General features: G+C 39.7%; 1 protein-coding gene across 4 annotated transcripts in view; it reads left to right on the forward strand.

Moving 5' to 3' along the window:
* PPP1R12A (protein phosphatase 1 regulatory subunit 12A) overlaps positions 1-22,157 on the forward strand; it is a 183,881-nt gene extending 161,724 nt beyond the window's left edge. For all 4 annotated transcript variants that reach the window (XM_033951481.1, XM_033951484.1, XM_033951482.1 and 1 more), the window contains 6 exons: positions 1,142-1,161; positions 2,149-2,287; positions 3,369-3,473; positions 9,418-9,465; positions 13,516-13,566; positions 20,030-22,157. In XM_033951481.1, the coding sequence (XP_033807372.1) occupies positions 1,142-1,161; positions 2,149-2,287; positions 3,369-3,473; positions 9,418-9,465; positions 13,516-13,566; positions 20,030-20,116 (450 nt within the window). In that variant the 3' untranslated portion in view covers positions 20,117-22,157. The remainder of the gene's footprint in view (positions 1-1,141; positions 1,162-2,148; positions 2,288-3,368; positions 3,474-9,417; positions 9,466-13,515; positions 13,567-20,029) is intronic.
* Positions 22,158-27,155: the final 4,998 nt, after the last annotated feature.

The raw sequence follows: 27,155 nt of genomic DNA on the forward strand, positions 1-27,155 counted from the left end.
ATATTAATTATAACCTAGATTTCTTCACCAAGCAGCCCCAAGACATTTTATGACTGCCATTGTTCAAAACCATTCTTCAGAGTTGTAAATGGAGTTTAAATATACTGTAATTCTGCAATGGGTGTAAGGTTAACATTACTTTGATATACACTCTAGAGCTGGCATTCCCAGAATCAAATCCCAGGGTAGCTAATTCATTCCAAAATGGATGAAAATCAGTCATTACAGACAATTGATAGTAATTGTGCAATCTGTCAGGAAAGTGCTTTAGAGACACTTATGTAAGAACAGAATTCTTCCATCTATGTTAAAATGCAAAAAATTGGCTTGCATCTATTCAAAAGGCTGTCCTAATTTATTCATTTTTCTATACTGTTCTCCCAGGAGAGCTTGGAATGGTTTACATGAATTTATTCAGGTACTCAAGCATTTTCCCTGTCTGTCCTGTGGGATCACAATCTATCTAATGTACCTGGGGCAATGGGGGAATTAGGTCACTTGCCCAGGGTCACAAGGAGCAGCGTGGGTTTAAACCCACAAACTCAGGGTGCTGAAGCTGTAGCTTTAACCACTGTGCCACTATAAAATCAGTGTAGTAAAAGTGAGCTAACTATAGAACAGTGAAACCATTGTGACATCACTGATGATGTTGGCTGTTAGGCATTGGTGGAATGAGGCATTATGATGTCACAATACCAACTCTAGTTATCAGAGGCTGAAAGTTTTCACACTATTTATTTATTCAATTTTCTATTCTGTTCTCCCAGGAGAGCTCAGAACGGTTTATATAAATTTATTCAGGTACTCGAGCAATTTTCCCTGTCTGTCCCGATGGGCTCATGATCTATCTAATGTACCTGGGGTAATTGGGGGATTAGGTGACTTACCCAGGGTTACAAGGAGCAGCATGGGTTTGAACCCACAACCCCAGGGTGCTGCGGCTGTAGCTTTAACCACTGTGCCACACTAATGTGTTAGAGAATAGCTGCAGTTGAACTTGCTATTATGTTGAGTGGTCATATTTTTCCCAGAAAGGGTCACACATTGAATATATTTAGTACTGTAACTTTTTGTCCTGTACTAAACAACTTGTTCTGTTTTACATGCACTGCCCTAACTTTAATATGTATCTCTCTTTCAGAACGATGTGCTCCTTACAAGGTATGCTTTCCTATTAAGTTTTTTAAATATCTGTAAAGCCTCAGCTCTTGTATATTTAACTTTTGAACTTCAAATTTACTAAGCTGTGATTTTATTCCCACAAATCAGTTTAATGATGAAATGAAACCTGTCGCAATAAATTATTAAAAGTTTTTATAGAGTTGTAGCAGATTTCTCATTTGAATCTTGAATGAGGTCCTATCTAGAAAAAAAATGTTTTAGTGGACCTTTAAAAATAAATCTTAGTTTCTAGATCTAGAAACATGTGACTGCTGTTTATTCCAGGCACGAATTCAATTCAAATTATACTGTCTATTATTCAAAGCAATAAATGGCACATCCCCCAATTACCTAAACAACCCACCTGAACCAAAACCTCACCACTAGACAAAGAAGAACTAAGACTCCATTTACCTACCCCCCACCCAAAGGTACCCAGCACAAGAAGATGTTTGACAGTCTACTGAGCGACACAAGCAGCGAAACTGGACCATACCATCTCCAACCTGCTGATAACAACAAGCGACTTCAAATCTTTTTGTAAAGAAATCAAAACCCAACTATTCAAAAAATTTATCCAGATGTCTTAACTCTAACCCTGGTTTCCCTTCCGTGTAATTCCCTCAACCTCTCCCCCTCTCCAGTTATCCTTACTCTTCAAAGCCTCAAGCATGTCAACTGCTTCCCAAACTGTATATATACTGGAACTGCACTATCTCCAATTTGTACATCTCCCCAAATTGTAAATCTACTGGAATAGCCCAATCTTCCTTGCTATATCCCATTCCCAAAACTGTAATTCACCCATCTTCTTGTAATATCTCCTGGAAATGTCCAGATGTCTCTTTTGTAATCCGCCCAGAACTGCAAGGTACGGGCGGAATAGAAGTCAGTAATGTAATGGTATACCCAGTTGTCAAATGTGCTAATCTTAATAGTCCTGTAGACTTGAAAACAAGTGTTTTGAAGGTACATATTCTTTTGAAGGCACAATACAGGATCAAACACTCCCTCTTTTGACCGCTATGATGCACTCCTGGGCCGTACTGAATCTAACAACTATCTGGACAGCCGAAAACCGTATAGCAGCAGAATAGAGAGAGAAGATCTATCTGATTTTAAAAAGGTATATACATTACTGAATTATAATAATTGCAAAGCTCTTTTTCTATATCAAAATGGTCTTGTTTACTTCTTTGGTCTCTGTTCTATAAAGCTGGAAAAGAGTACAGTATTTTTATTTGCCAGCCTGCTGTTATGTACTTAAATGTATCGGATGCCATGATAATTCTGGTCAGCCTGTTGGACTGTACAACTTCCTTAGGTAGTAAGGGCCCCTCAATAGCTTTTATTTTTCTAGTTTAGAGTTCCCTGGTTTGATGGTTGTGATTTTACTGTGACTTGTTACTTTTGTGCTACTGGAAGAATAGGTTACAAGCGCATTAAATGAGTGTTTACTTACTGGAATCCTAGTATTCAATAGATGTCCACTTCCCGTTGAAGCTGATGTGGGCTGATCAGGACCTGTTGAGCCTAATTTCATGCAAGTTAAGCAAATGCCTACAAACTGTTCTTTTTTTTATTTTTTATTTATTTTTTTATTTATAATTTCTTTATTCATTTTTAAACTTACATCAAGTGTACAGTAAATATCAACCAAATATAATACATCACTTGAAAAATTTTCAATATCATACACCAAGAAGATTTAACCCCCACCCCCCTCCCAAATTCATATACAACTAATATATACCACATGAAAATAATATCTTACGACAATCATCTATATATTCTTAATGGAAAAACAAGAAATCCCCCCCTCAAATCCACATGTGTATTAAGATTGGGAAAAGTGTAACTTATTCATTACTATAATTTAATAAAGGTCCCCACACATCCTTAAATTTATTATAATAACCTTTTTGAACAGCCTTTCCATTTTATACACATGACAAACTGAAGACCACCAAAAACAATAATTCAGTCTTTTACAGTCCTTCCAATTATGTGTTATTTGTTGGATGGCAACTCCTGTTAATATCAATAAAAGCTTGTTATTAGCAGATATTTGACATTTAGCTCTCATAGACATGCCAAATAAAATTGTGTCATATGACAATGCTACATGGTTCTCTAACAAACAATTTATTTGATCCCAGTTTTCATTTAAACTGTTCTTTTTATAATCGCTACCTCTTTTCTTTTAGCTCTATGAGCAGATCATAGCTGAAAACGAAAAACTGAAAGCACAATTACATGACACAAACCTGGAATTGACAGAGCTCAAGTTACAGTTGGAAAAAGCCACGCAGGTTAGTGAATGTAAAATAGGTGTCAAGATTTGTAAGATGTTTTGTCCTTTGGAGTCTTACATGTTGCCTACTTAAAAGAATATTGTTGGAGTGGAAAGTTCCAAGTTTATTATTTCTTTGATATACCATCCATCTAGATCAGTGGTTCCCAAACCCTGTCCTGGGGGACCCCAGCCAGTCGGGTTTTCAAGATAACCCTAATGAATATGCATGAGAGAGATTTGCATACCTGTCACTTCTATTATATGCAAATCTCTCTCATGCATATTCATTAGGGATATCTTGAAAACCCGACTGGCTGGGGGTCCCCCAGGACAGGGTTTGGGAACCACTGATCTAGATGGTTTACAATCAATAAAAACATTTTAAAACAAAAATAAAAACAGTAACTACATATGACAATTAAGCATCTGGGGGGAAAGGGGAGGGGTTATAGAACTCTTACTGACCAAATAAGCTGCAATTTCTCCAAGTAACAGTAAAAAACAGAAAAAAAAACCTGTAATATTTTTTTTTTATGGTTTTTATTGAAATTCAAAGTACAAAACACACCACAATACAAATCCGAAAACCAAATATACAGTCGTACTGACCCCCACCCTCACAGCCAGCTTCCTTCAATAACTGAATCCGGTAGCCAAATGCCCCAAATTTAAAAGCCTTCATACTTCGAGCAAAAATGTAACACTGATCCGGTGGTTGTAATTGCAGTCTATCCAGTTGCTCAGTTTACCTGCAGTATTTGGCTATATGATTAGAGTTTTTTTGTAGTTTTGGTTTTGGAAGGACGAGATCTGAGGTAGCTTAGTCATATTTGTGCTGCTGGTGCTTATTATTTCTGAGTAAGTCTTAAAATGTTAAGTCACTCCTTCAATATAGCTTCATTAAGAAATCACATTTTCATCTATTAAATAGGTAGGAAAGTACTGTTTGAAATAACATGCTTAAATTTTTAAATTGGAATATACATGATGTCCTAATTATCATCTTATTTTAAAATGCTTAAATTTTTAAATTGGAATATACTGCTATTACAAGTAAGATTCTCTGATCAGCAGTAGCCGTCAACAAAATGAATGGGTGATGTCATATGGAGAGCTCTGGACAAGCCAAAAATAGTCATCTTGGCATGTGTGGGATTTTCTACCCTGCCATCACTTTGCATCTCTAGATACCTTGTCCATAGAAAACATCATCTGTTTTCTCCTTTAGAAAATATTCTATATAGAGTCTGATTGCTTGGTTAGATTAATAATTATCCATTGGCTGACTGACTGACTGACAGTTTTTCTTCCATCAGTTGAGACTTTTTGGTCAACAAGAAACTGGTTACCATAATCTGCATATGTCCTAATTATGTCCAGACTTGATTGAAGTAGTTCTTTAAACTGAATTGCAACAATCTGTCCTTAAAATAACTACAAATTATTCCGAATTTAGGGACCAAAGTGTACGTATTTGTGCTCATGTTACATCTTTATGAAACAGTTTTTCGGACTGCTGGTTGGGGATGTGGTTCGTTTTAAGATTTGTTAGGATTTTTATTGTTTTTATTTTATATATACATGAACACAAACATATAGTACAGATACAAGATCCTTTAGCCAAAATTCCAAAAACTGAAATTTAACGCGAACCAGAAGTAGTTAATTTCAACAACGTGACACATACTGATCTCTATGCAATTCAGATCAGAGGGCTGGAAAGTAGAGAGCTGTAGATTCCATTCTGGGTGGCAATGAGAAGCAGATAAGGAAGCATTTATTCCTGTCAATAGCACAGAAAGTTGGGATGTTGAAGCTTGATGGTGTGTCTACAACAGCTGACTGAAGAATATGGAGTGGAAAAACCAGCCAGAAACAGATACAGTTGTTGAAGTTTTACAGTGAGTCTGATGACCAGAAATTAATGAAAACCAGAAAAATCATTGGACAGGGCAAAAAAATGTGTGCTGACTGAGTGGGTTTGACAAAGGTGTGAACGTTTGACTGGTTTGATCTAATCTAATCGGATCTTCATTTTATATACCGAATCTACTCCCTAAGGAGCTTGACTCGGTTTAAAGTTAGTTAAAAAATAAAACATAAGTAAAAACTGTGGGATAAAAACAGAAATTGGTTAGATTAGATGGATGGAAAAAGTTAGAAAAAAGTATGTTGAATTGATTAAAATTACTATACGACAGCTAAAATCAAATTAATTATTGTGAAAACAACCAGGTTTTTAAACTTTTTTGAAATTGAAATAATTGATCTACCAGTCTTAGAGAATCTGGAAGTCCATTCCAAATTCTCACCAATTTAAAAGTAAACGATTTACTAAGCTTCCCAGTGCATTTAATACCTTTCAGAGAAAGAAATGCTAATTTGTGAATTGTAATTATTGAATAGCAGGATCTAAAGGAATTCCCACTAAGGGGAATCAAAGAGCCAAATATTCCATAAAGGAGTTTGAAAACCACACATGCACACTTGAACTGTATCCTATGATGGCAATTAGAGAATGACATGGGAAGTTGAATCAAGGTGGAACTCGACAGAAGGAAGGCCCCACAGCAGGTCTCTGAAGATTCTTCATTGTGGTGTGGCTGGCTCCTGAAGATAAAATAGGCACTAGGCGAGAGGGGAGAGGGGAGCTGGGGAGGAAGGTATAGAGATGCTGGCCTGTGGGTGGGGGGAGGGGCTGTTGGAATCACACCTTGTTTGATGATGAAGGACATTTCTGATCTGTTTTCCCAGCTGAAATCTGCCTGCTCTTTTTGGATACTGAAGGTACTTACAAATTATTTGCTGAATGTTACTTGAATAATTAATGCTTCATTAACAAAATTGGTGCATTCGCTGGTGTCCAAAAAGGCAATAATTCTTCCTGTGTTAAATCCCTATTATAGAAATTAACTAAGAAGGCTAATGCAAATAGTGTCTTATATACCACTATTTCTCCTGTTAGATTCAAAGCGGTTTACAAAAAAAAGTTACAAAATCTTACAAAGAGTATATTAAGAACAAAAAGTGAATAAGGACAACCCCCCCCCCCCCCTAGAAATTAAAGACAGCATTCTTTTTTTTTTTTTTTTTCTAAGGCAGCATGTGTTAAGCAAGGGCCATTTTTCAAAGAAGTAGGTAATAAGTTCCTTAAAATAAGATGATAATTAGGAAAGGAATACACTTCTCCCTCTGTATTCGTGGTGATTGGGGATGAACTGATCTGCGAATACAGAAAAAACGTGAATAACTTTCTCATATGTTCGTGGTTTTCTGTTAAAAACCCTCGAATATGATAAAATCGCAAATAACATATGAGAAAGTTGGTTAGTTGGTTGCACTAGGCCAGGTGGAAATGAGTCTTTAGCCCACCCCTTTGCAATGGCAGGTATGTAAGGTTATTCCCTGCCCTCTTTGCACCCCTTTACTTGATTTGGGGGTCATAAGCCTCTGGAACCCATTCAACAGTGTCCGTGTTTGCACTTACGCACAGAAAAAAAAAATAGGCAGTTCTATAAATTGGCCATGGATGGTGTAATTGAGGGGGAGGAGCCAGCACGTTAAAAATCGCAAATAATCAAAGTCGTGCATGCTGAAACCGCGAATATGGAGGGAGAAGTGTAGAGAATAAAATACTAACATTCTGTATGCTCTTTTTTAACTACTATAGCAAAAGCCCAAGAGAAAATATCCTTAAAAGACACCAAAATATAAGTTCGGCATGCCCTAGGACATTGCAGGAAAGTAAACTCCCTAGACTCCACCAAAAATATATAAATTTCAAATCTAAATTTTTAAGATAAGAAGCATCCTCAGCATGAGTTTGAAAGCTTTAAAGAGCCACTCAAAGAGCAGCTCTGGTGCTTAGAATAGCAAAGCCAGCAAACACTGAGCAGAGATTACCACTCAACTGCCAGCCGCACACCATCACCTGGGCGCTCCTGTGTGCTTTAAAGTGCAAGTCAAGTGCAAACAATGTGCAATAAATAAATATATATAAAAGTGAAAGACAAAAAGTTCACTTCTGCAATGCCCCGAATGCCTAACCCACTAACCTGAACAGAGAATGAAAAAATTAGTCAATTGTCCCTCCAGTTACTTAGCTGAATAAAGGTGCTGCAGTCAAATAGTAGCAAGGAGAGTCCAGCTTTTTTGACTGCTGCCATACTAATATCCATATCATGTAGGCTGAAGCCATGGAAACATCTAATGCCTATGTGACACGGTTCATGGCCTCCATTCAGGAGATTTGCAGGCCTGTACATCCTATTATACTAGATAGGATTCTTCAAGCCATAGCAAGCTTAGCTAGCCTGGATAGAATCCAATTCCTCCTCCCAATCACTAGTCTTTTTTTTTACATTTTGAACTGACTTTAAAAAGAAAGGTGTGGGGGGGGGGGGGTGATTGACTATTTTTCTTTAATGAGTTGTCACTCAACAAAATTCATTTTGTCTACCTAATGATTGCCTTATTGCTGTTCGTTATCCCCAATTTTTTAGTTGGAAAATAAATTAGCTTGGGATTTCTTCATGGGTGATTTGGGTTCTCCCCCCAAAGAACAAGCAAGATCAACCAAAGTTGCTTACCTGTATTAGTTGTTTCTGAGTACAACAGGATAATGAACCACACATACTCTTCCCCTTCCATGAAACTGACCGTCTTAAGCCACTATATGGGAGTGAGGGGGCCTCACCCACAGCAGCTGTGTAGGAAGTTGTCTGAAAAAGCTTGGCATGCAGAGTTCTCTAGGAAATGCTCTGCGTCAGCGTCTTCATCCACTTGTGTGGCTGATTTTATCCTACTATCCACGGGAACATCTGTTACAATGCAATTGAGTCTGTATATTTAACTTTCTACAAGCACATAAATACAACCTTGTGCTTGGTGCTTATATCTAGGATGAAGTGTGGTAGTTAGTGACTGGTTTGAACTGGGTTGGTTCCCATTGAGAACGATGAGAGCTTTCAAGGCCATTGACACGCAGATGATAAGGGACCAGCAAAATCTTAAACTCATAAGCTATATCTTATGTAAAAAAAAATAGTGTCCAGACCAAACAGTTCAGCATCAATACAATGAGTAGCAGAGGACTAGAGTAAATTAATCCCCAGACCATAAGGATTCATCTGTGTTTTGTTGCCCAGGGTTACCAGATTTTACGTTTGTAAAATCCAGACCTCCCAGACCTACCCAGTTTCACCCATCCCATTTATGTCCCAGCCCCCTCCCCCCCCAGCTGCCTGTTTGTTGGGCAGAAAGGCATCCGTGCGAATGCGACGCGATGACATGTGCGCATGATGTCACCGCATTGCATGTGCAGATGACCCCTCCCGTCACAATTTATTTTCAAAACCTGGACAAAGTGCCGGGTTTTGAAACGCCGTCCGGATCCCCGGACATGTCCTCAAAAGGGAGGACGTGTCTGTGGAAATTCAGACATCTAGTAACCCCTACCATGGCTTGAGTTTAAATCCTGCACTGGGATTTTTGTCAGCTAGCCAGCATCTGGCCAACTCAAGTCATCCGTCCATGTTTGGTAGTAAATGAGTACCTGGCCTTAGCTGGGTGGGGAGGAGGCGGATGGGGAAGGTAGCAGCAAACCACCCTACTAATAATCTGCCAGAAAACTGTCATGGAAGTTGTTTGTGACTTACTATTTGCAGACAGCTATCCTTACCTTTCACACATACCATAAAACATGTGCTATTTGCAGAAAAACTATTCCTTCATTCTCTCAAATACTAAGCTGCTTTAGCTGTTTGTGTTCATGTCACATGCAAGAGGCATAACTAAGCTTCCACTTAAGTTTATTTGGATCTAGGATCTCTCATTTCACATGTTTGAGCAGGCTGGATGGAAAGGCCATACCGGATGTGTGCCATCATGTTTCTGATGTACTGAAATGTCAAAGGGCTTGTTTAATCCAGGTGTCCAATTTTATCACTTGTATATTTCAGAGGCAGGAAAGGTTTGCTGATAGGTCGCTGTTGGAAATGGAGAAAAGGGTAAGTTCTGTGATCTGAGAAATAATTGAAATGTATAATAACCTAAAAGGTCTCAGAATCTTCTCATTTAAAGGAAATGTTTAGCAATTACAGATGTGAATCGCTTGTTTACTCTTTCCAAACATACTAGGACTAGGGGAAATATTTCTTCACACAACATATAATTAAACTCTGAAATTTGTTGCCAGAGAATGTGGTGAGATCCATTATCTTAGTGGGGTTTTAAAAAGCTTTGGATAATTTCCTAAAAGTCAGGTTTTCAAGATATCCACAATGATATGCATGAAAGACATTTGCATATAAAGAAGGCAATGTATGCAAATCAAGTTTATACAAATTCAGTGTGGATATCCTGAAAAACCTGACGGGCAAGGGGGTACTCCAGAACCGAGTTAAGAAACATTGATCTAACACAAGTTTTTAGCACAGTTGTTACGTAATGCTGCCTATCATTTTGTTTAAAGATGTGTCTCGCCACTGCAAACAGCTGTTGAGTTGACAGAGAGCTATATTAATGCTGTTTTTGCATTTCACACCTGTGAACATGGCAGTAGCATCAGTAGCAACTCGTTTTGTTTAACCAGTACAAGAATCAATTAGAAATGATGCATAAGAAGGCTTCATCTAAGGCAAGGCAGATATTGGGTTGTATCAATAGAAGTTTCATCAGCCGAAAGCCTGAAGTCATAATGCCGTTGTACAGGGCCATGGTGAGACCTCATCTGGAGTACTGTGTGCAATTCTGGAGGCCACATTACAGTAAAGATGTGTGCAGAATTGAATCGATTCAGCGGACGGCCACCAGGATAATCTCTGGGTTCAAGGGTCTCTCGTACGAAGAGAGACTGAACAAATTGCAACTCTACACTCTCGAGGAACGTAGGGAGAGGGGAGACATGATTGAAACATTTAAGTGCCTCACGGGACGTGTCGAAGTGGAAGATGATATTTTCTTTCTCAAGGGACCCTCGGCCACAAGAGGGCACCCGCTCAAACTCAGGGGCGGAAAATTTCATGGCAACACCAGAAAGTATTTCTTTACAGAAAAAGTGGTTGATCATTGGAACAAGCTTCCAGTGCAGGTGATCGAGGCAGACAGCGTGCCAGACTTTAAGAATAAATAGGATACCCATGTGGGATCCCTACGAGGGTCAAGATAAGGAAATTGGGTCATTAGGGCATAGACAGGGGGTGGGTAAGCAGAGTGGGCAGACTTGATGGGCTGTAGCCCTTTTCTGCCGTCATCTTCTATGTTTCTATGTTTAAGAGTTCTCACTTGGTAAGGGCAAAACGCAGGCTTTTTTAAGTAAGACGGTTGCTTTTTGACAGTGTTCCTGCCTTAACGTATTAAGCTGCTGCTTGTATTTCACTTATGCATCCATGCTTTTGGTAATGGGTGTTTGTGCATAGAAAGCTGAAATGTTTTATAAAGATGAAGTTCCTTTAAAAGTAAAACCCAAGGCTTTCCATAAACCAGCAAGGAAATATGTGTTTGTGGAAACTTTATAAATTTGTATTGATGTAAATTAAATAGCTTTTTGCATATTCACTGGCATTATGAATCCTCTGTTCAAATGTGTGTAACTTTACTTTGTAAAAAGCCCTGTTCACAGTTCTAAACATCGTTTATGGGGCCTTTTACTGAAGGGCATTAAGCCCTTAACACACAGTTTCGCCAACAGGCTTCCACAAAACGTATTAAACGCATTTTGCCTTTTATCAAGCATTGTCCCACATTCTCTTTTTGGGGGGAAATAATTTTAGGAGGGGGGCGTGTCATGGGTGGAGTGAACATTCCTGCATTATCCAGCTAACGTGTTATGATTACACTAGTCTTATAGCCCGTTACATTAATGGGTGCTAGAATATATGTGTGTGTGTCTCTCTTTATTTATTTCTTTCTCTCTCTCTCTCTCTCCTTAGCCGCTTTCTTTCTTTCTTTCTGTCTTTCTTTTTCCTTGGCTGTCCATCACCACCCCTTGCCTGCTCCCCCTGTCCATTCTCCCTTCCTTTTACCTCCCCTGTGTCCACCACCACCCCTTCACAGCTCTCCTTATGCAGCAGCAGCCCATCTTCCTTTGTTTTACCTCCCCCCTGTCCAGCAGCACCTTCCTTCTCCCCCTGTCCAACATTAGGCCTCCGTTCCTTTTTCTTCACACCCCCCCTGTCCATCAGCACCTCTCTCCTTCTCCCCCTGTCCAGCAGTAGGCGTCCCTTCCTTTTTCTCCCCCCCTCCTCCTTCTTATCCCTATGATACACTTACCTTGCTCTGCCCCTGATCAGAGGCTCCCGACAGCCGCCCAGTTGCACCCATTGGAAAAGTTCCCTCTGCGGCATCCCGCACCCCTCCTGACGCGACTCCCGCTGTCTTTCTTTCTGTCTGTCTCTGTCCCTGGCCTACTTTGTCTGTTTGTCTTTCTGTATATCTCCCTGCCCCTGTGTCTTTCTTCTTTTCTTTCTGTCTCCCTTTCTCCCTCTGTCTGTCTGTCCGAAGCAGCATTCCCTCCCCCTCCCCCCACACCAGTTCCCTGTGCACCTGCCCCTGTGTCTTTCTTCTTGTCTTTCTGTCTCCCTTCCTCCCTCTGTCTGTCTGTCCAAAGCAGCATTCCCTCCCCCTCCATTTCCCTCCCCCCACACCAGTTCCCTGTGCATCTGCCCCTGTGTCTTTCTTCTTGTCTTTCTGTCTCCCTTCCTCCCTCTGTCTGTCTGTGCAAAGCAGCATTCCCTCCCCCTTCCATTTCCCTCCCCCCATACCAGTTCCCTGTTCAGCAGCATTAGCGTTTCCTCTACCCCCTTTCCCTTCCCACAGTCGCGACTACAAACGCGGTCCCAAGTCCTTTGCCGCCGCCCCCCCTTCCCTTCCCTTCCCGCGGGCCCGACTACACATGGCGATTCAAGCAGCGTGTGCAGCAGTCTTCACATGCTGCTTCGGGTCCTTCTACTGCCCTGATTTACTCTGACAAGTCCGGAGCAAATCAGGGCAGTAGAAGGGCCCGAAGCAGCGTGTGAAGACTGCTGCACACGCTGCTTAAATCGCCAGTCGGGCCCGTGGTAAGGGAAGAGGGGGGACGGCAAATGACTCAGGTCCCGGGCACCGGAAAGTTGCTGGGCTCCTCGGCGGGGGCGCTGAGTGGCCGCGATCCCTTTCCTCCCAGACCCCCCCATACCCCGGAGGAACGGAGATCGGCGGCTACAGCCGCTGGCTTCGGCGTCTTCTATCCACTGCGGCCAACCCTAGCGGAAACAGGAAGTAGTCAGAGAGGGCGGGCCGCAGTGGACAGAAGACAGCAAAGCCAGCGTTAGCGCAGTGCAGCGCTTTTATCTTCATTTAAAAGCGGGTGAGCCGGCGAGAAGGAGGAGGTGGTGGTTTTGGCAGTGAGTGAGGGTGGGAGGGGGGGAGTTGCCGGCTGTGCTGTGCTTTCACGATCTGTCCACCGCATACGCACTCTGGCCACGAGGCCAGACCGTAAGCCGCGCATGCGCACTTCCTAGCTACAGCTCACGGAAAACGGACGCACGCATAGGAAGTGCGCATGCGCGGCTTACCGTTTTATTATATTAGATGCACTAACTGGATATCACACGATTAACAAAGGAACCCTTAGTGCCTAAAAATGAGGCACTAATAGCTCCAGGGTTTATGGTTTATTTCAGGGATCTCAAAGTCCCTCCTTGAGGGCTGCAATCCAGTCAGGTTTTCAGGCTTTCCCCAATGAATATGCATTGAAAGCAGTGCATGCACATAGATCTCATGCATATTCATTGGGGAAATCCTGAAAACCCGACTGGATTGCGGCCCTCGAGGAGGGACTTTGAGACCCCTGGTTTATTTATATCATGCCTTTTCCCAAAGCAGGTGTTGGTTTTTGCAGGTACTGTACACTAATGAGAATATAGCGAACAACCTGTAAAAAAAAACAAAGTGCCCTGTTAAACCTAGGCTTAGTGCACAGGAAAGTCTCTCATTAAAACATGCACTTTTAGTGAAAGGGCCACTTCTATTTGGCTTTCATTTTATTAAAACTCACCAAACTTCTCTTTATGATTCAGGAAAAAAGGGCGCTGGAAAGACGGATATCGGAAATGGAGGAAGAGCTTAAAGTAAGTGCACATGACTTTCATGCAGTTTTGGGCCCAGCATTATTTTGGTCAATTGAATTTACAAGAGTTCAATTTTGTTTGTTTGTTTATTAAAAACTTTATATATCTCATAATGACCTAAAAGGATCCAAGCGGTATAAAATGCATAAATCACATTCATCAAGCAAAGGACTCGATTAAAAATAGAAAAGGACATCTTCTTGAGGAATTGTTGGAGACTTTAGCTGATAGACTCCACATGTTGGTTAGATTGAACTCCTGTCTTTTTTTTTTTTTTTTTTTTTAATAATTCTTTAAGTTTTTCAACTACAATTGTGCAACAAATGATTCACAAATATGGATACTTAAAAATAAACACAATGGAACTTACAGACTTCAACGTACAATTCTATTATTCCCACCTGATATACAAGTAAAATAAAACCTTAATAAAACTATTCATGAAATCCCTAAATCAAGTTCCCATTCCATTTCCTTCCCCCACCCTCCTCCCTCCCGTCATGATCATACAGGCTTGAGCATCTTGTTTAGGACATCACAGAAAAATCAGCTAAAAGCTGAGTTGAGACATGCAGTGAACCAAAAACTTTTGAACTTCAATACAACCTCCCTATAAAGCAGGGATCTCTAAGTCCCTCCTTGAGGGCCGCAATCCAGTCGGGTTTTCAGGATTTCCCCAATGAATATGCATCAAAAGCAGTGCATGCACATAGATCTCATGCATATTCATTGGGGAAATCCTGAAAACCCAACTGGGATACAGCTCTCAAGGTCTGGAGTTCCCTACCCCTGCTTTAGAAGAACTGCTAAATTGTCATAAAATCCTTAAGCTGATAGCTTACTTTTTTTACTTTTATGTTTTTAAATATGCAGTAATAATTTAAATACAAAATTTTAAATATTTAAAGAATTTTCACTGAAGCACTTATCTTTTTTACGGCTTGAGTTATATCTTCTGTTTAGTCAGCTGAGGATGTCTGCTGACATGTTTCGCCATAGTGGGAATATGAGCTTATTTTTTCACTTCTTTTGGGGGAACTGCCTTGAAAAAGCCGGTACGGCGAAACATGTAAATTCCGCTGCTCTCTATACAATCACTAATTCTCTTCAAAACTCTTGTAAACTATGCTGAGCTCTATCCTTATAGAGAAGATGCGGTATATAAGCTTAAGATTTAGTTTAGTTTAGATGTCCCTAGCCGATTAAGCGAAAGATATAACTGAAGCCGTAAAAAAAGAAGTGCTTCAGTGAAAATTTTTTAAAGATTTAAAATTTTGTATTTAAATTATTACTGCATATTTTTTGGGGGGGCAGCGTGGGGGCGACGGCTGCTGCCGGAGCCAAAATAAATAAAAACGCGGTGGCCGCCAGACTCAACCGCTTGAAAAAGGAAGAGTATGTGATGGGGTTGGAGACGAGAGTGAACTGTTTGGCGCCGGAGAACCAGGAACTGAAGGATGAGAACCGGCAGCTGGACAGATGGGTGAAGGAGCTGGAGGAAGAGACTCACTACCTGAAAGCCGTTCTCGCCAACGAGAGCGTGCTTTCTATTACTGCATATTCAAAAACGTAAAACTTAAAAAAAAAAAAAAAGTAAGCTATCAGCTTAAGGATTTTATGACAATTTAGCAGTTCTTCTAAAGATATTATTGAACACCACTGCAACTATCCAAATATCCTTAAAGCTTTAGAAGCATTTGCAAGGTGGAAAACTTATTGCATACCTTTTAGTATCAGTGAATGAAATGATGCACAGCATATTTTTTTCTTCCAAGGACAGGTAGGAATTGCAGTGCTCACACATGGCTGTGATGTAACTGGGCAAAGTCAAAGTGACATATTCTGCCATAATCTACTGCACATTTGTGGAACATCCCTGCAACTTGGTGGTTGCTTAGTATTTTCCATAGTTATTTTTCTGCAGAGCCCAAGGAGTACATTATTCACTTGAGGACTATTGTGGGTCTGATATGTGATGTGATGTGTGCATTTTCAAACATGCATTTCTGGTTGGTTTCATTGGTTAGGTATATTGCTGCAGTGTGAGTTTTTTTCATAACCACATTCTTCCATTAATATCAGTGTATCCAATTGCTTCTCAGTGTTTTGTTGTATAGCCTGCTTATGTATTGTAGTGCAGTAGAAAGGATTAGTATTAGCCTTATTAAGTTTCTTGATTTTGTTTAAAAAGGGGAGAGGACAAACAGCTTCAAGAAATGCACCTGCTACATCTATGTGCTATGGGATTTAGATGTGTTATGTATGTGCGCTAGGAATGATCACCGGCCGTGGCATGGTTTTCATAATAGAACAGCCAACAAAAACCTAAGTATGTACCATTACACAAAATGTAAATCAAAACACTAAAAATTGGTACAGGAATGATATGATCCGCGTACAATTCTTAACCATCGATGGTATGAGTAAATGCACTACCAGTTAAATCCTAGGAAAATTCAATCAAGGAAAAGGCACTATTCAGTACGAGCCTGCAGGAACCCTTAAGAAGACCAATGATTCCAGGCAGGTATTTATTGAGTGACAAGCACTTTAGATTGAAATCTAAATAAATCCTGCCCCGTACATCATCATGCCACTTATAAAATGTAATAAATAAACTGGTACAATAATCAAGTGCATGAACGCCACCAAAGAGGTATGTTGATATTTTCCCCTTCTGGTACCTCTTTGGTGGCGTTCATGCACTTGATTATTGTACCAGTTTATTTATTACATTTTATAAGTGGCATGATGATGTACGGGGCTGGATTTATTTAGATTTCAATCTAAAGTGCTTGTCACTCAATAAATACCTGCCTGGAGCCATTGGTCTTCTTAAGGGTTCCTGCAGGCTCGTACTGAATAGTGCCTTTTCCTTGATTGAATTTTCCTAGGATTTAACTGGTAGTGCATTTACTCATACCATCGATGGTTAAGAATTGTACGGGGATCATATCATTCCTGTACCAATTTTTAGTGTTTTGATTTTCATAATAGAAAACAGGGGTATAAAGACTTTCAGTTCACAGAAATGCAATTCATTGACACTGGAGTCTTTTACATCAAAGGACCCTGAAGCTGCATCAGACACGGATTGTGCTTTGGAATTGAAGTACCATTTCTCCTCTTGGAAGTCGAGCACCAAAGGTGCCAAGGAGAGGGCATATGCTCTAGTCCCATCCTACCAGATGAAAGCAAGGCATTTTTTTTGTCTTTGCTCAATGCTCCACACCTGTCCCCTAATACAAATCAAAGATGCATGGACATATGTTCTTGTTGATGCATGGTGCTGAGAGCAGGGAGCTCCCAAAAAGCAAAATAGACAAGTCACAAGTGAGTGACATTTGGAGCCCAGTATGGAATAAAAAGCAGCTGTAGTTTGCTCCGTCTTGAAAAAATCTACTTTGAACCCTCAAGAGCCAACCAGCTTTCGTCCAGTCTCAAACCTTTACTTTCTTTCCAAACTGACTGAGAAAATTGTCTTTTCGCAGCTGTTAGCTCATGTGGATAGCTCCATGATTCTGCATCACAGAAACTATTATTGCTGTTGGAATCTTATGTCTCTTCTAGTTGACAATTCTCTCTGGTAAAGCGGATAGGGCTCTTCAGCTTGGAGAAAAGATGAAAAAATTGCAGAAACCACCATTCTAGGATTTAAGGGTAAACTAGATGCACATCTCCCTTGAGAAGCATACAGTGATATGGGGACTAAAACTATGCCAGGGTACACCCGGCGGGGCCTCATCGTGTGCGGATCACCGGACTTGATGGACCCAGGGTCTGATCCGGAGATGGCAATTCTTATGTTCTTATGGCTCAGAGGTGATATGATAGAGGTCTATAAAATGATGAGTGGAGTGGAAAGGATAGATTTGAAAGGCTTGTTCACCCTTTCCAAAAATATTAGGACTAGGGGACATGCAATGAAGCTACTAAGTAGTGGATTTAAAACAAACTGGAGAAAATATTTCTTCACACAACTGGAATTTGGGGGCCAAAAAATGAGAGTCCCGGTTTATATTACATTACATTACGGATTTCTATTCCACCTATACCTTGCAGTTCAAGGCAGATTACAAAAGATTTGACTGGACATTTTCCAGTGAAGATACATTTTTTTTTTTTTTTATAACAGAGGAGAGATAGCTGGATAGATTCCGAGGGGAACTTCCAAGTTGGAGGTAAATTGAAAATGCAGAACTAGTGATTTAAATAAATAGATTACAGTTAGAGTAGGTAAGATTACTTTACATTTCAGGGATCTGTTTACTTGGTAGGTGTTTTGGGGGTTGTTTTTTTTAGGGGGTAATTATCTGGAGGTATGGTGATGATATGGTGATGAGGGTTAAGATTTTTGGATGAATTTTTTGAAGAGTAGGGTTTTGATTTCTTTTCGGAAGGTTTTGTAGTCGTCCATTGTCAGCAGGTTGGAGATGGTATGGTTGAGTTTTGCTGCTTGTGTTGCTAGAAGGTTGTCAAACATTTTCTTGCGCTGTGTGCCTTTGAGTGGGGGGAAGGCAAAAGGGTTCGGAGTTCTTCTGTGTCTTGAGGTGAAGATCTGGTTTAGGCGGCTGTTTAGGTAGGAGGGGGAGGAGCCGTTTAACGCCTTGAATAATAGGCAGTAGAATTTGAATTCAATTCGCGCTTGTATGGGTAGCCAGTGAGAGTCTATGAAGGCGGTTGTAATGTGATCATATTTTCTCAGGGGGTAGATCAGTCTGAGGGCGATGTTTTGTATGGTCTGAAGTTGTTTTATCATGATGGTTGGACAAGGTAGATAGAGGGAGTTGCAATAGTCCAGCAAACCTAAGACTAGGGATTGGACAATTAGTCTGAATTGTGCTGGGTTGAAGAATTTTCTGATTTTACGTAGATTTCTCATGGTTAGAAAAGCTTTCTGGGTTGTCTTGTTGATTTGGGACTGCATTGTGCAACATCTGTCTATCATTACTCCTGCCCCCTCCCAGACTTATTGCAGGCCTCTGCTGGGCCGCCAGGCTCTGCACCCTGTCCCCCCTCCTTGCCCTATCCGTCTTTACCTCCTCTGCCGCTGGTGGTTCAGAGGTGTAGCGGGCAGGAGTGAGCTTTCCACGCTCCTGCCCCGTTGCTAACCTAGTTGGTCGCTGCTGCGAGTTCCAGTAGTAACGAGCAGGAGCACGCTTTGGTGCTGCTGCTTCTCACTGAATGGCTGGACACCATGGTCAGTGAAGCTTCAACAAGTGGCATTTAATGGCCATGCCTAGCGTGAAGTAGAACAATCGCTTACTTCAGTAAATCATAATAAGTAACTAAGCTTTAAATGTTTATGTACTCTCTGATAGCTTGAAATACCTGTGTTGCATTAAAAGCATAATAGTAAAATGACTAAATGTCAGCAACGTACACAATAAAGCAATGAGATAAATTTGAGTTTTTTCCCCCAATTCTTTATTCATTTTTTCATCATACATCAAGTAAACAATATTACATCAATTTAATTTATACATCACTTGAATTTTTCCTATTATCTTAAAAAAATAACTTTACTCCCTCCACCACCCCCATCCCACAGATATTGTAATTAAATAATAACATATAAATATTACATTCATACTTATTGATTAAATCCTTAATATAGCTATATACCCCCTTTCCCCTAATAACAAACTTTTTTTTTCAAAATCTTTATTCATTTTTATATCTCACAACAAGTGTACAATAAATAAATCAATTGATTCATATAGAACACTTGAAAATCTTTCTTATTATCAACGTAAATATATAAATTTAAGACCCTTTCCCACCCTCCCTTTTCACCAATATAATTCAATCATATTATACATATATTATATTCAAAGATATTGCAGAATCAGTTATATCTATACATCCCCCCTTCCCATTCTTATATCCTACTTTTGTGCAAAAAATGTGTCTAATCATTACAATATGTTATCAATGGCCCCCAAATCTTTTTGAAATTATTATAGTTCCCTTTTTGTATGGCAATTATTCTTTCCATAACAAACTTTTATTGATAATGACAGAGTCGCCATTCAACATATCACCAAGAATTGGAAAAATTATACTAGACTTAATTACACCTTCTGGTGGAATTCGTTCTGCCATATATATACAAAATGGAAAGAACAATTGCCATACAAAAAGAAAATTATAATAATTTTAAAAAGATTTGGGGACCATTGATAACTTTTTGTAATGATTAGACGTCTTTTTACACTGAAAGTACATTTATAATTAGATAAATTTGAAAATGTAATGTGCACATTAAACCAGCACAGTTGAACATTTACCCAACATATATGATAAATGTCCATAGAATACAAAGGAAATGCAGAAATGAAGTGGACTTATTTGTAGGAATGAGGGTGTATAGTAGATTTTTTTTTTAAATGCCATAGGAAATTAAGCCTTTTTAAATTTTCATTTTTTAAAGACTAATTTATTTTCTTTTCTTTTTTGACAGATGTTACCAGACCTGAAAGCAGATAATCAGAGGCTAAAAGATGAAAATGGAGCCTTGATCCGAGTTATAAGCAAACTTTCTAAATAGGTTTACTGCAGTAGGAAGGAATGGCGATGCACATACAGAGAGACTCCAGTCGTGGTCTCTGGGAGATTCCTTGGAGACTGGGGTTTTCAGATATCCTGCCAAACACACTTACTTACCTACGTGTGGTGGTGTCATGTTAACATGCACCTGGTGAGAAGAGAAAATGACAGAGATATCGTGTTTACAGGTCCAGTGTATAAGGAAAGTATTCAGGGCCACAGATGCCTCTGATATTAAACCAGTAAGCCTTAGTTGTACATAAAACACTTTTTTTTGCATTAAAAAAAGTGAAGTTTTCAACTCTCACAGAAGACAGTTACCTGATAAAGGTTTTTGTTGTGCCACAGTTTCTTTGCTGAGAGAATTTTTTTTGTGGGTTTTTTTTTGTTGTTTTTGTTGTTTTTTTAACTCGCTTCATTTTTTCCTTCTGATTGGGTTGTGATCTTCTTTAACTGCCCACGTGCCAGGTAATTTTATTGTTCTTGTACAGTGTTCCCAGCTTTCCAGTGTGCAGAAACCATGTATCTACTAAAATGACATCTCGCTGTAGCAAGCCGGAGCTGTCTAGTCGGATATTTTTGAAACATTTGCTTTTATTATTTGTGCAATATTGCATTTGTTTCCAACAAAATGCTTTAAAGTAATTTAAAACTAGAGTTGCTTTACACCTTTTCTGCCTTGTTTTCAGGAAGATTTATAGTACAAGCCAGTAGATAAAGTAATCTTCACTTTCATTTTAGCAGGTACTGAGTGATACTGTGTGTATATATGTGTCTATGTATATGTATGTATATAAAGGAATAATATATGTATCTGTGCAGATATATATATATTACCATTTTGTTTTTTTATTTTTACACTATGATGTGGCATGCTTGAAAATCCTCTCTTGCAAATGTCTATCGATTGCAGATTGAACCAATTCCTGCTGGTGTACTAGCAAAATTCATTCATTTTTATGCTGTAATATCTTAAATACCCTCTACGTGGAGCCCTGTCTTTAAAAAGACAAAAACTATATAGAGTACTGGGTTTTTCTCCCCATTTTTTCATTGTTAAAGCAGTTATAATTATGCAACCTTATCACAGTTCACCAATTTATCTGAGTGCAGTCCTAAATCGTGCTAGCTAGAGGAATGTCGCTGAATTGTTAGAAAACCTAGTCCCTTAAACTCCTCTGAACAGTTAAATGCCCCCTTACTGTCATATGTAGAGGCAGCTGGTTTGGCCAATTTTGATTGTATTGTAAGTATCGGTAGGTGCCTCTTATACCCCTATACGCACACACGCACACACAGATAGATAGACTCTTAAGTGAAGATTGCTTTTGCTAAACTAAACAGCTTTTAGATGTGTCACTAAATCATACCATCTGTGACATCTTACTGGTACCTTTTAGACTGTCACACGAAAACCACTGAATGGTGAAAAGCTTGCAGTAATTGTTGTATTATTGATTATATTGTATACTACGTTTAATGTGAATTTGTACCCCTTCATTTAAAAAGGTCATGGTGATCTACTGCCTACTTTGTTTTATTTTTGGGTTATTTTTTTTTTTTTTTTGGCCTCTTTCTGTTATTTGGTTTCTGAAGGTATGAGGTCCCACTCTTTGCTACCAGCCTCAGGATTCTTGATTTTAAAAGGTACATTGAAAGTTGGATCTATGTTTTTTTGGTTCTCCTAATTTGGTGTGTAGAAGTGGGTCTGTGGCGAGAGGACTTTGTCATGTCCTTGCACAAAATATTCGGCAGACTTGACTCCACGTGAATGGTTGCAGCGTAGAGCTGTAGTGAGACCGTGAATTATGGGCTATATTTGATAAAGTTTGGATGCCTGTGAAGAATGATTAAACACGTGTTTCTAATATTTTAGTGTTTTATATTTAGGTTATTTATTCTTTATATCGAAACGGCTACTGTGCTATGTTTTTATTGGTAGTCTTGAGCTGACCTTTTATCTTCATGGAGCCTAATTTACAAAGCCCATTATTTTGGGAAAAAATGTATTTTGACATATATAAATAAAATGAATAAAACTATTTTACCTGTGTGAAAAGTTTACTGAGAATTTAATCCATAGCGTAGTTTAATATTTATAGCCAAATATGTGAGCAGAAAATAAAATTTGTATATAAAGTTCAAGGTTGCTTCAAATGATTTAATCTGGTATTAGGTTCTATGCTATTGCCTCCCATGTAAAAACACAAATTCAGCAGGTAATATAGATTTTAAACCCCTGCAGTTGATTTAGCAGACTGGGTAATATTATGAAATATTGTTGCAGTAAACTAGTAATTCTCAAGCAGATCTTGGAGGAGCCCCAGCCATTTAGATTTGCATGAGATATACAATAAATACTCACTGCCTCATTATGGGTATCCTGAAACACCTACCGGGAACAAACAAAACAAAACTGCAGATGTGTACAAGATGCAGGCAAAATTTATTGTGACAAATTAAAAATCTAAATATATATAAAACCCTTTTACCAATCGAGGGACCCGACACGGTCCGTGTTTCGGACAAACCTTCGTCAGGGGTCCATGGTAAAGAAGGAATAAGAAATATGCCACAAAAAATGTAAAGTGACAACAAAATATCGCCAACACCAGTAAAGCGTCTCAAAATCTTTTGAGACGCTTTACTGGTGTTGGTGATTCTCAGCGAACTAGATATTTTGTTGTCACTTTACATTTTTTGTGGCATATTTCTTATTCCTTCTTTACCATGGACCCCTGACGAAGGTTTGTCCGAAACACGGACCGTGTCGGGTCCCTCGATTGGTAAAAGGGTTTTATATATATATAGATTTTTAATTTGTCACAATGAATTTTGCCTGCATCTTGTACACATCTGCAGTTTTGTTTTGTTTGTTCCCGGTTGGTGGTTTTTTCTGCAGACAAGGTTGGACCTCCCCTCTTTTTTCATTTTTGTTGCTCTATCCTGAAACATCTGACAGGCTGAGGTTCCCCTAGGACAGGTTTGGGAATAGTTGCAGTAGATCTAATGTAATCTACAACTTAGGTTTGTTTACTGCATTATCTCCCGATAGGAGCTCAATTCGGTTAACATAAAGAGAGCAGACAGATTCATAATCTTTGGATAGAATATGATAACGATATGAACATTAAACCAAAATTTAATTTAATGCTACCTGATTGGGAAGATTGCTATCAACGATATACAATGTTTTATTTAGATGCATGATAGGACAGGCTGTGGGATTATGATTAAAGACTTCCATACTCTGGAGGAGAGGAGGGACAGGGGTGATATGATAGAGACATTTAAATATTTGAAAAGTATTAATATAGGACCAAATCTTTTCCAGAGAAGAGAAATTGGTAAAACTAGAGGACATAAATTGAGGTTGACGGGATGGTAGACTTAAGAATAATGTTAGGAAATTCTTTTTCACGGAGAGGGTGGTGGATGCCTGGAATGTTCTCCCAAGGGAGAGGAATACTAAGATGGAATTCAAAAAGCGTGGGATGAACACAGAGGATCGCTAATTAGAATATGAATGGGCTTGCTTTCACGGTCTGAATCCTGCAAAGGAGATGATGGTTTGGATAGGCTGGAGCGAGCTTCAATGGCAGCTCCAGTAGTTGGAAGCTAAGGTTGGTACTGGGCAGACTTCTAAGGTCTATGACCAGAAATAACAAAAAGACTTTTTAATTTAGGTAATCATGAAATTATGATTACAGAGTAGACTGGATGGACCATTCAATTCTTTATCTGCCGTGTTGTAATATAGAAAGACAAAGCAGGCGTGCCAAGCCAGAAGATCTTGCCCACCCAGTAAGTCTAGTAAAGAGTTTGGTGGTGAGCCCAAATTGTGTCTGACTGTTATGTATCACTGAACTATTTATTTATGAAACTTTTATACCGCATAAAACCTATATGGTTTACATAAAAACATACATAAAAATGAAAACAGTACTTACACAAATCATGAAAACCACCTTACTCTACATCTCCTTAAAAAGGCATCAACAATCATATAACTCCTCCCAAATTTTAAACAGGCAATTACAGGGCTTCACACATGCCTTCACAAAGCCTCTCTTCCTACCTGGCAGCACCTCTGATCTCTTATACGTGTGTTACATTACATAAAAGCATTCACAAACAATTGTGTCCAGCAATTTTTTAAAACCAAATCTAGGTGCACATAATGACAAAAATCCTGGTAAAGCATTCCAAAGTTTTACACCTCCTACTGACAGCATGGCATCACCTATCCTGGAATGAGTGATCACCCTATCTCTGTTCACATTTAATTTCATACTTGTTTCAGATCTCAAGGTCGTCCTTAAATTTCTAACAGCTCCTGAAACATTGTTGGAGCTACATTGTATAGTGCCTGATGTAGTATTGAGAGTATTTTATTTTGTACTCTTCACTGTATTTAATATGGCATTCTTTTCGTTTCTTGTTTTTTATTTATTTTGTACACCATGCTGCTGTTGTATCGAAGTGCGGTTAAAACTTAACATAAACAAACACTGTGACATCATTGATGAACTTGGCTCTTAGGCATTGGTGGAATGAGGCATTATGACATCACAATTTGAGCTCTGGAATGTTCCTACTCTTTGGGTTTCTGACAGGCATTATGACATCAGGGAAAGGGATTGGGACTTGTATACTGCCTTTTTGTAGTTTTACAACCACACTCAAGGCAATTTACTTACAGGTACTTTGAGCATTTTCCCTGTCTGTCCAGTGGGCTCACACTCTATCTGATGTATCTGGGGCAGTGGAGGATTAAGTGACTTGCCCAGGGTCACAGGGAGCAGTGTGGGGTTTGCACCCACACCCTCAGGGTGCTGAGGCTGTAGCTCTAACCACTACACCACTCTGCATTACTCTTCATATCTACACTCGACTACTGCAATGTTACCAGTGTTGGTCTCCCTAGCCATCTGCTTAAGCATTTGCAATCGGTACAAATGCCATGTATAGCTTTTGTGATATCCACAGCTTAATAGGCATGAGAGAGATCTGTATGCATTGCTTCCAATCTTCATTTTTTCTCATGCATATTTGTGGTTGAAAACCAGAAGGGCTAGAGGGACTACTCAAGGACTGGTTTAGGAAATACTGCTTTACACTAAAATATAATTTGATGATTTAAATGCCCCACTAATAGGCAGGCTGAACTTAGAGATGACATCCGGTGCTTTGAAAAGTTTGAGTAGTGGAATAAAACAACTAAATAAATGCTGGAAATGATTATAGGGAAGAGTCTTTAAATGTCAAAGTCAAAGATCCAGAATTTTCCTGTGAGGATTCTCTCAAGAAATAAGGGTTAGATCTGAACCTTGGAAATCATGATAGGATAAGGGGAGACCCCAAGAGGATACACACACTTGGCATTAAGAAAATAATGCTATCGTTCCAGTAGGTCCTTTATGTTACCCTATTTTATTATGTACAAACCGCTTAAACTAATAGGCGATATACAAATTTTTATTAAACTTGAAAGGAAGCTTAATTAGTTAATTAGTAGGGAAGTTTTGTATTCAAGTGCAATTATTGGAGCTCATTTCAGATTCCATTTTTTTGTCTCTGTTCCCTGCATTCTGGTCAATGGCCATCCATTGTATCCCTCTTTTACCCATGTCTTTCCATTTCTCCTCTGCTGCCTTTGATAAATGCTTCCAATAAACAATATCGGAATCCCACAGTAGAAGTATAGTTAGAAGGGAAAAAGATGCATTCTAGCTGCTTGCCATCCCAAATAAAATGACATCCACTTAGAGAGCATTAGAGCTAAAGAGGGTGGTAACTATCATGCAAAATATTCAGGAGAAGGTAACATCCCTGATGGAGCCGGTAGGTCATCAAGGCATCAATGAAAATGTTTAGAGTGGTGTTTTCCGACTTGGTGCTGGAGTACACCCTAGCTAGTCAGGTTTTCAGGATATCCACAATGAATATGTATGAGAGTAATTTGCATACACTGCATCCATTGTTTGCAAATCTTTCATGCATCTGTTAATTGGCAACTAAGATTTAATGCAAAAAAAATGCTGGGTTATGCACTTGCACTGCAAAAATCCAGGAGAATGGTATAGGAGGTGGAGTGCACCGAAGAAGAGCAGGACTTGGGGATGATTGTGTTTGACGATCTCAGGGTGGCAAAATGGGTAGAAAAGGTGATGGTCAAAGCCAGGAAAATACTTGGGTTCATAAGGAGAGGAATGGCCAGTAGGTAAAGGGATGTGATAATATTGTTGTATAAGTTTCCAGTGAGGTCCCATTTGGAATACAGACAATCCCTGGGTTAACGTCCGACTGCATCGTACTTGCCGCCTCTTACCTTCCTGTCCAAACGCGACCTTCCTTCCATCTGCATCCCAACACACCCCCTTGTCATCCTTCCCTCAGTTCTGTGTCCAAAATTCATGCCTCCCTCCCGCGGATGTTTACCTACACTGGCCGGCTACCTCAGGCAAGCTGCACGTCTCTTTGCAAAGCCTTGAGCAGTGGCTCCTGCCTGCTGCTGACCTGGAAGCCTTCCCTCTAGTGTCAGAGGGAAGGCTTCTGGGTCAGCCCGGGCCATTTGTAGGAACTGTGGCCATGGCTTTGAAGAGAAGTGCAGGTGGGAGGAGAGAGGCAAAACATCCGTGAGATGTACGCATGAATTTGGGACACAGAATGGAGGAAAGGACGAAGAGGGGTACATTGGGACACAGAAGGGAGGAAGAGGGGGCGCGTTGGCACAGAATGGAGAAGCAGAGTTACAGGACACAGAAGGAAGGGAAGGAGCGAAAAAAGTAGGAGAGGGAGCATGAACTTAGGACACAGAATGGAGGGAGGCAGGGGAGCATAAACTTGGGACATAGGATGGAACAGTGGAGAGGGAAAGATGCTGAGGTGGGGAGGGAATAGAAAGGGAGAATTGTTGGGCATGTGAGAGGAAGAGAGACAGTGTACATGGGGAAATGAAAGCGGTGAATTGGGCATAGGGAGGGAGAAAAATTGGGCATGGTGGGAGAGGCATGAGGTACAGATGCATGGGGAAGAGA

This window comes from Geotrypetes seraphini, chromosome 7, assembly GCF_902459505.1.
Source record: "Geotrypetes seraphini chromosome 7, aGeoSer1.1, whole genome shotgun sequence".
NCBI classification, from domain to species: domain Eukaryota; kingdom Metazoa; phylum Chordata; class Amphibia; order Gymnophiona; family Dermophiidae; genus Geotrypetes; species Geotrypetes seraphini.